Raw genomic sequence first — 10366 nt, 5'->3', positions numbered from 1 at the left:
TTTAGGGTTTAGGTTTAAGGGTTTAGATTTAAGGTTTTAGGGTTAAGAGTTTATGGTTTAGGGTTTAGGGTTAAGAGTTTATGGTTTAGGGTTTAGGGTTTTCGGGTTTAGGGGTAAGATTTTAGGTTTTGGGATTTATGGTGTAGAGTTTAGGTTTAGTGTTTAGGAGCAAATATACTAATATTTTAAGAAGCAAGGAGAATCTTGGTAAGCGTTTCAGAGTGAAATATGACTACATGTCATGTGTATGATTGAATAGAAAACTAGAACCTCAACCAGATCTCGAAAAGGAAAGTAGTGCTTCCTTGTTAAACGATTCAAAACACCAAAAACTCATAAGAATTTCGTCTTCACCATCAAAGCTTTGGGAATAAAGAAGAAGCTTTGCTACTGGATTTGTAGTCAAATATGACTAGATGCTTTGTGTATCATTGAGCATAAGAACTAGAACCGCAACTGGATTCCGGAAGCCTAAAGTAGGATTTAGGTTTTAAAGTTTGGGATCTATGGTTTAGGGTTTAGGTTTAAGGGTCTAAGGTTAAGATTTTATGGTTTAGGGTTTACGGTTTTGGGTTTAGGATTTAGGGTTCAGGGGTTATGGTTTAGGGGTTGGATTTTAGGTTTTGGGATTTAGGGTGTAGAGTTTAGGTTTAGTGTTTAGGATCAAATATAGTATGATACTTAGAGAAGCAAGAAGAATCTTGGTTAGCGTTTCGGAGTGAAATATGACTAGATGTCATGTGTATGATTGAATATATAAAACTAGAACCTCAACGAGATCCCAAAAAGTAAAGTAGTGCTTCCTTGTTATACGATTCAAGACCAAAAATTCATAAGATATTTGACTTCACCAACAAAGCTTTGAGAATCAAGAAGTGGCTTGGTTAGCGGATTTATAGACAAATATTACTAGATGCTTTGTGTATCGTTGAGCATAAGAACTAGAACCGCAACCGGCATCCCGAAGCTAAAGTAGGATTTTGGTTATAAAGTTTGGGGACTATGGTCTTGGGTTTAGGTTAAAGGGTTTAGGGGTAAGAGTTTAGGGTTTAGGGTTTTAGGTTTTGGGTTTAGGTTTTAGGGTTTTGGATTTTTAGTTTAGGGTGTAGGATTTATGTTTAGGGTTTAAGGTTTTAGGTTTAGTGTTGAGGAGCAAATATATTTTAACAAGTAAGCACAATCTTTGTAAACGTTTTGGAATCAAATATCTCAAGATGATAGGTGGATGATTGAGTTTTAGGGCTAAAACCACAACCAGGGCTATGAACCTAAATTTATCTATCCATGTTAGAAGATCCAAAACCAAAAATCATACGGACTTAGGTTACACCATCAAAGCTTTGAAGAGCAAGAAGAATCTGGGTTAGCATTTTGGAGTGAAATATTAGTAGATGTCATGTGTATGATTGAATATAAACCTAGAACCTCAACGAGATCCCGAAGAGTAAAGTAGTGCTTCCTTGTTATACGATTCAAAACCAAAAACTGTTAAGAACTTCGGGTTCACCATCAAAGCTTTGAGAATCATGAAGAAGCTTTGTTTGTGTTTTTGTAGTCCAAATTGACTTGATGTTTTGTTTATCATTCAGTATAAAAACTAGAAACGCAATAAGAACCTGGAAGTTAAAGTAGGATTCAGGGTTTAAGGTGTAAGGTTAAGGTTTTGCGTTTAGGGTTTAGGTTTTAAGGTTTAGGGTTTAGAGTTAGGGTTTACGGTTTAAGGTTTAGCGTTAGGATTTAGGGTTTAGGGTTTAGGGATTAGATTTTAGGGTTTGGGATTTAGGGTGTAGGGTTTATGTTTAGTGTTTAGGAGCAAATATATTTAATACTTTAAGAAGAAAAAATAATCTAGGTTAGCGTTTCACAGTTAAATATGACTAGATGTTATGTGTATGATTGAATATAAAACTAGAACCTCAACTAGATCCGGAAGAGTAAAGTAGTGCTTCCTTGTTATACGATTCAAAACCAAAAACTGTTAAGAACTTCGGGTTCACCATCAAAGCTTTGAGAATCATGAAGAAGCTTGGTTTTTGTTTTTGTAGTCCAAATTGACTTGATGTTTTGTTTATCATTCAGTATAAAAACTAGAAACGCAATAAGAACCTGGAAGTTAAAGTAGGATTCAGGGTTTAAGGTTTAAGGTTAAGGTTTTGCGTTTAGGGTTTAGGTTTTAAGGTTTAGGGTTTAGAGTTAGGGTTTAGGGTTTAAGGTTTAGCGTTAGGATTTAGGGTTTAGGGTTTAGGGATTAGATTTTAGGGTTTGGGATTTAGGGTGTAGGGTTTATGTTTAGTGTTTAAGAGCAAATATATTTAATACTTTAAGAAGCAAAAAGAATCTAGGTTAGCGTTTCAGAGTTAAATATGACTAGATGTTATGTGTATGATTGAATATAAAACTAGAACCTCAACTAGATCCCGGAAAGTAAAGTAGTGCTACCTTTTTAAACTGTTCAAAACCAAAAACTCATAAGAATTCGGCTTCACTATCAAAGCTTTGAGAATCAAGAATAAGCTAGGTTAGCGAATTTGTAGTCAAATATGACTAGATGCTTTGTGTATCATTGAGCATAAAAACTAGAACCGCAACCGGATTCCGGAAGCCTAAAGTAGGACTTGGGTTTTAAAGTTTGGGATCTATGGTTTAGGGTTTAGGGTTTAGGTTTAGGGTTTAGGGTTTAGGTTTAAGGGTTTAGATTTAAGGTTTTAGGGTTAAGAGTTTATGGTTTAGGGTTTAAGGTTAAGAGTTTATGGTTTAGGGTTTAGGGTTTTCGGGTTTAGGGGTAAGATTTTAGGTTTTGGGATTTATGGTGTAGAGTTTAGGTTTAGTGTTTAGGAGCAAATATACTAATATTTTAAGAAGCAAGGAGAATCTTGGTTAGCGTTTCAGAGTGAAATATGACTACATGTCATGTGTATGATTGAATAGAAAACTAGAACCTCAACCAGATCTCGAAAAGGAAAGTAGTGCTTCCTTGTTAAACGATTCAAAACACCAAAAACTCATAAGAATTTCGTCTTCACCATCAAAGCTTTGGGAATAAAGAAGAAGCTTTGCTACTGGATTTGTAGTCAAATATGACTAGATGCTTTGTGTATCATTGAGCATAAGAACTAGAACCGCAACTGGATTCCGGAAGCCTAAAGTAGGATTTAGGTTTTAAAGTTTGGGATCTATGGTTTAGGGTTTAGGTTTAAGGGTCTAAGGTTAAGATTTTATGGTTTAGGGTTTACGGTTTTGGGTTTAGGATTTAGGGTTCAGGGGTTATGGTTTAGGGGTTGGATTTTAGGTTTTGGGATTTAGGGTGTAGAGTTTAGGTTTAGTGTTTAGGATCAAATATAGTATGATACATAGAAAAGCAAGAAGAATCTTGGTTAGCGTTTCGGAGTGAAATATGACTAGATGTCATGTGTATGATTGAATATATAAAACTATAACCTCAACGAGATTCCGAAAAGTAAAGTAGTGCTTCCTTGTTATACGATTCAAGACTAAAAACTCATAAGATCTTTGACTTCACCATCAAAGCTTTGAGAATCAAGAAGTGGCTTTATTAGCGGATTTATAGCCAAATATTACTAGATGCTTTGTGTATCGTTGAGCATAAGAACTAGAACCGCAACTGGCTTCCAGAAGCTAAAGTAGGATTTTGGTTATAAAGTTTAGGGACTATGGTTTTGGGTTTAGGTTTAAGGGTTAGGGTTAAGAGTTTAGGGTTTAGGGTTTAAGGTTTTGGGGTTAGGTGTTAGGGTTTTTCGATTTTTAGTTTAGGGTGTAGGATTTATGTTTAGGGTTTAAGGTTTTAGGTTTAGTGTTGAGGAGTAAATATATTTTAACAAGTAAGCACAATCTTTTAAGCGTTTTGGAATCAAATATCTCAAGATGATAGGTGGATGATTGAGTTTTAGGGCTAAAACCACAACCAGGGCTATGAACCTAAATTTATCTTTCCCTGTTAAAAGATCCAAAACCAAAAATCATACAGAGTTAGGCTACACCATCAAAGCTTTGAAGAGCAAGAAGAATCTGGGTTAGCATTTCGGAGTGAAATATGAGTAGATGTCATGTGTATGATTGAATATAAACCTAGAACCTCAACGAGATCCCGAAGAGTAAAGTAGTGCTTCCTTGTTATACGATTCAAGACCAAAAGCTGTTAAGAACTTCGGCTTCACCATTAAAGCTTTGAGAATCATGAAGAAGCTTGGTTTGTGTTTTTGTAGTCCAAATTGACTTGATGTTTTGTTTATCATTCAGTATAAAAACTAGAAACGCAATAAGAACCCAGAAGTTAATGTAGGATTCAGGTTTTAAGGTTTAAGGTTAAGGTTTTGCGTTTAGGTTTTAGGTTTTAAGGTTTAGGGTGTACGGTTTAGAGTTTAGGGTTAGGGTTTAGGGTTTAGGGTTTAGGGTTTAGGGATTAGATTTTAGGGTTTGGGATTTAGGGTGTAGGGTTAATGTTTAGTGTTTAGGAGCAAATATATTTAATAGTTTAAGAAGCAAAAAGAATCAAGGTTAGTGTTTTAGAGTTAAATATGACTAGAGTTATGTGTATGATTGAATATAAAACTAGAACCTCAACCAGATATCGAAAAGTAAAGTAGTGCTTTCTTGTTAAACTGTTCAAAACCAAAAACTCATAAGAATTCGGCTTCACTATCAAACTTTGAGAATCAAGAATAAGCTTGGTTGGCGGATTTGTAGTCAAATATGACTAGATGCTTTGTGTATCATTGAGCATAAAAACTAGAACCGCAACCGGATTCTGGAAGCCTAAAGTAGGACTTAGGTTTTAAAGTTTGGGATCTATGGTTTAGGGTTTAGGGTTTAGGTTTAAGAGTTTAGGGTTTAGGTTTTAGGGTTTAGGGTTAAGAGTTTATGGTTTAGGGTTTAGGGTTTAGGGTTTAAGGTTTAGGGTTTAGGGTTTTCGGGTTTAGGGGTATGATTTTAGGTTTTGGGATTTATGGTGTGGAGTTTAGGTTTAGTGTTTAGGAGCAAATATACTATAATATTTTAAGAAGTAAGAAGAATCTTGGTTAGCGTTTCAGAGTAAAATATGAGTACATGTCATGTGTATGATTGAATAGAAAACTAGAACCTCAACCAGATCTCGAAAAGTAAAGTAGTGCTTCCTTGTTAAACGATTTAAAAAACCAAAAACTCATAAGAATTTCGGCTTCACCATCAAAGCTTTGGGAATAAAGAAGAATGATATGATTCTGGTGAGGAATCAATCCCAATTTCGGCACTTGGAAGATCTGGAGTGGATATTCTCGAAAGAGAGACGACACACGACTCAAAGACGAGATAATGGATTGAATGACGCCACAAAAGGATGCGGAAATGCCTTTTAATAGTCGAGAAAGATCAAAATTCGACATACGAAAATGGATCCATGATCTATTTTTAAGAGAGAGTTTTTGATAAAAAGATAGATGGGTTCTCATAAGAGATTACATGAGTTTATAAAGAGAAGAAGAAGAGAAGAGAAAGAGACAAGTCTTGGAACATACTCCAAGGCTGCCTAGAAACACAACATAATATTAAAGATAAAATTTGAATAGAAAAGACTCTTTGACTTTAAAGATGACCCTTAAACTTCCATTTTCGTCACTCCTCTTGACCATCAAATTAACCACTTGGTTTGGGCTCTTCTTTGGCTTGTAATGGGCATAAAATGACTTGGACTTGATATATATTCCTTGAGGCCAACTTCTAAAAGTTATACCATGGTTTGGATCATCAAATGGGTGATTTGAATGTGAATCATTTGCCTCATTAAAAACCTTGTCAAGAAAACCCATTGGGACAAAACTTGACAAGGGAAAAAGAGTACAAATGAGACACATGCCCATTTGATGATCATGTATCAAAACCAATGAGGTTAAGATAACATCTTTCCATACTCTTTCTCCGTTATAAGTTCATTTTCTGCTTCAAAATGCTCCTCAGGTTCAAGCTCTTTCGCGGCTACAAGCTCTTGATCAAATTCCAAGTCCTTTGTGCTTTCCATGATCACATCATCCTCTCCCACTTGAAAAAGATTTGACCTCAAATCCAATTCACCTACAATGAAAACAACCAAGTAAGAATCATTGAAATTGGAACTCACATTATACTTACCTTGCAACTCAAGTTCATAAGCATTGTCGCTTTTTCTTCTTGTTCGGTTGGATGGATAATCGATCTTTGGCATCAAAACAACTCCAATTCCAGTCCTCTCAAAGAGATTGGACATGAGAAATTCTAAGTCTGGTGGCTCCTCTTTTATACCTGCAATGTTGTCAACACCTTTGGCAAAAAGCAAGTGCGTTATCATAGTCATGAAATCACTATAAACAATTAAACATGGCTCAGCTTTAATCAATGCACCATTCTTGAAATGTTCATGTTTTACTTTTATCCTAAGACAAGAGTTTGATTCCAAATATTCTTTAAATAAATCCAACTCTTTCTCAATGTTTCCTAAATATGATAAACTCATAGTAACAATTATAGAAACATGAGAAACAAATCGAGTTAAAGAGTTACTTACCTGAGTAAGGTTCACAGTGTGTTCGGTGCTTGGTATCATCATGACTAATGGAAGTGGCGTTGGATCCGGGGGTTCTTTTTGGATCAAGGCATTGTTGGTGACCAACTCCTCCTCTCTAGAGCTATCTAACAACTCTCCTGGTCGCCACAGATAGGTATGGAAAGTACTAAATGAAGAAATATCCATTTCAGGCTCCTCTATGCATTCTTCTATGTGTTTTAGCCAAAGTTGATTTTGATAATCTTTACGAGGATCTCTTGATTGACTCATATGATGAGTGCTTATCTCCCGATCATTAGTCTTCTTGATTGGCCTCCAAAGTGTACAACCTTCACCAAGAGAAAGCAAATTAGCTTTCATTCGATTTTGGGAGTTTAGATAAATACCTCGAGTTTTAAATGGTAGTGTAGCATCTGGTGGTTTATCCTTGAAAAAAATATTGCATTCAGCTCTAGGTGATTGTTTGTGGATCATGATAGCCTCAACTTGAGTGAATTCTCCTAATTCACGTGGTTCTTCTTTAGGTAACTCTCGGTTTAGAACTGGTTGTGATACATATGGCGGTCCATTCTTGTTCAAGATGGTGATTTTTGAAACATAGTCAGCTCGACAAGCTTGTGAAGTGGTTGACACCAAATGATGATTCTCCTCTTTTGTGCTTCCTTCAGTTTTGTCATTCTCATGCTCCATAGTATGACCTGAATCAACATCCTTTGACAAGAACAAGTGCATGACACAAGAACTAGAATTTTCTAAACCTTGACTAACTACTTCACTACTTGAGTTAGGTGAGCTCAGTTTCGATTATAATGAAGTATTAGTTAGCTCAAGTTTTTCAGGGCAAGTTGCAACTAAATGTCCTTTCTTACGACAATTATAACAAGTGACTTTCTTTGAAAGGTTAGAAGACTTACAGTGCTTTGGCTCAACGCTTGATTCAAGTGATGGTTTTAGGCTTTGCTTCTGAATTACAACTTCTTTGGTGACCATCTTTGGTTGAGATGTTGACTTAGCTTTCTTGGGTTTGTTGTAAGCATTGAGAATCTTCAGAATTTCATCCTTCAACTGTTGTTCTGCTATGGGGTTTTTCTTCGAATATGGGGCTAAGACTTGTTCCTTTTCTTGAGCTGCTAACCCTTGGGCTGTGATACTGACTTTTCGAGAGCGGTTTGATACTTGCAGAGCATATTTATTCCTTAGAAATTCCTTAAGATCTCTCCACAAAGTGATAGGTGGCTCCTTATAATATAAGCGATCTTCAACTTCTTGCAACCACCATTTGTAAGCGTTTCCCGTGAGGTGGCTAAGTGCACAAACAAATCTCATCTCGCTCAAGAAGTTTTTGTAGGAAAACCACTCGTCCATATTTTTCTCCCACTCTAGGTAATCTTCTTTTCCTTAAAATTTTAAAAGTGCATTAGTCGGTTTATAATCAGAATGAAACACAGATTTGGATTTAGGAGTGTGGGGGATTTTCTGTGGACTGCTCTGTGTTGATCTCAATGAGTTATCCGGTGGCTTAGACTTAAGCTCTTGTTCCTTCATTTTTCGTGCTCTGTGATGCCCTTGACGAATTTGATCTAAGTGGTTGTCGAAACTTTGCTCCATTTCAGTGGTAAGAGCTTCAATTAGACGCTTGTTGTGGTTGTGGCTTGATCTCTCCTCAGTTGTTGACATTGCGACCTGAGAAACAAAGCACAAATACACCAGTAACAAGTTCTTTTTGTAATAGAATGTATTCAACACAACAAACACAAAAAACACAAAATTACCCTTCAACTTACACAAAACTCTCCTAGAACCCTAATTACGACTGTTTGACTTGATCGGACGCTAAAAATTATCAAATCGTTTCCAAAAATTCAAGAAACAATTTTACAAAATACTAGACTCGTTTTCGAACCCGTGACAATTGATTTCACAATTTTTGCACACGCCAAATAATTATGAAAATTAAAACAAGATGACAGACAGAAACGACTCAACCTCCAAGTGTGCTCGGATACCACATGATATGATCCTGGTGAGGAATCAATCCCAATTTCGGCACTTGGAAGATCTGGAGTGGATATTCTCGAAAGAGAGACGACACACGACTCAAAGACGAGATGATGGATTGAATGACGCCACAAAAGGATGCGGAAAAGCCTTTTGATAAGTCGAGAAAGATCAAAATTCGACATACGAAAATGGATCCATGATCTATTTTTAAGAGAGAGTTTTTGATAAAAAGATAGATGGGTTATCATAAGAGATTACATGAGTTTATAAAGAGAAGAAGAAGAGAAGAGAAAGAGACAAGTCTTGGAACATACTCCAAGGCTGCCTATAAACACAACATAATATTAAAGATAGAATTTGAATAGAAAAGACTATTTGACTTTAAAGATGACCCTTAAACTTCCATTTTCGTCACTCCTCTTGACCATCAAATTAACCACTTGGTTTGGGCTCTTCTTGGGCTTGTAATGGGCATAAAATGACTTGGACTTGATATATATTCCTTGAGGCCAACTTCTGAAAGTTATACCATGGTTTGGATCATCAAATGGGTGATTTGAATGTGAATCATTTGCCTCATTAAAAACCTTGTCAAGAAAACCCATTGGGACAAAACTTGACAAGGGAAAAAGAGTACAAATGAGACAAATGCCCATTTGATGATCATGTATCAAAACCAATGAGGTTAAGATAACATCTTTCCATACTCTTTCTCCGTTATAAGTTCATTTTCTGCTTCAAAATGCTCCTAAGGTTAAAGCTGCTCCTCTACTTCAAGCTCTTTCGCGGCTACAAGCTCTTGATAAAATTCCAAGTCCTTTGTGCTTTCCATGATCACATCAAAGAAGCTTTGCTAGCGGATTTATAGTCAAATATGACTAGATGCTTTGTGTATCATTGAGCATAAGAACTAGAACCGCAACCGGATTCCGGAAGCCTAAAGTAGGATTTAGGTTTTAAAGTTTGGGATCTATGGTTTAGGGTTTAGGTTTAAGGGTTTAGGGTTCAGAGTTTATGGTTTAGGGTTTACGATTTCAGGTTTAGGATTTAGGGTTCAGGGGTTAGGGTTTAGGGTTTGGATTTTAGGTTTTGAGATTTAGGGTGTAGAGTTTAGGTTTAGTGTTTAGGATCAAATATAGTATGATACTTAGAGAAGCAAGAAGAATCTTGGTTAGCGTTTCGGAGTGAAATATTACTAGATGTCATGTGTATGATTGAATATATAAAACTAGAACCTCAACGAGATCCCGAAAAGTAAAGTAGTGCTTACTTGTTATACGATTCAAGACCAAAAATTCATAAGATCTTTGACTTCACCATCAAAGCTTTGAGAATCAAGAAGTGGCTTGGTTAGCGGATTTATAGCCAAATATGACTAGATGCTTTGTGTATCGTTGAGCATAAGAACTAGAACCGCAACCGGCTTCCAAAAGCTAAAGTAGGATTTTGGTTATAAAGTTTGGGGACTATGGTCTTGGGTTTAGGTTTAAGGGTTTAGGGGTAAGAGTTTAGGGTTTAGGGTTTTAGGTTTTGGGTTTAGGTTTTAGGGTTTTGGATTTTTAGTTTAGGGTGTAAGATTTATGTTTAGGGTTTAAGGTTTTAGGTTTAGTGCTGAGGAGCAAATATACTTTAAAAAGTAAGCACAATCTTTGTAAGCGTTTTGGAATCAAATATCTCAAGATGATAGGTGGAAGATTGAGTTTTAGGGCTAAAACCACAACCAGGGCTATGAACCTAAATTTATCTTTCCCTGTTAGAAGATCCAAAACCAAAAATCATACAGACTTAGGTTACACCATCAAAGCTTTGAAGAGCAAGAAGAATCTGGGT

At 36.1% G+C, this 10366-nt stretch overlaps 1 protein-coding gene across 1 annotated transcript; it reads right to left on the bottom strand.

Moving 5' to 3' along the window:
• Positions 1-5884: 5884 nt before the first annotated feature.
• Positions 5885-9368, bottom strand: AT1G40129 (uncharacterized protein; the record flags this gene model as incomplete). The annotated part of the gene is made up of 7 exons (NM_179434.1): positions 5885-6066; positions 6124-6262; positions 6536-6864; positions 6922-7233; positions 7450-7932; positions 8020-8218; positions 9309-9368. 7 exons carry the CDS (start codon positions 9366-9368, stop codon positions 5885-5887), a joined length of 1704 nt encoding a protein of 567 aa, NP_849765.1.
• Between the last annotated feature and the right edge of the window lie 998 nt (positions 9369-10366).

Source organism: Arabidopsis thaliana, assembly GCF_000001735.4.
Source record: "Arabidopsis thaliana chromosome 1 sequence".
NCBI classification, from domain to species: domain Eukaryota; kingdom Viridiplantae; phylum Streptophyta; class Magnoliopsida; order Brassicales; family Brassicaceae; genus Arabidopsis; species Arabidopsis thaliana.
Note: the sequence above shows the minus strand (reverse complement) of the source record. Positions and strands in the feature narration are given on the sequence as shown.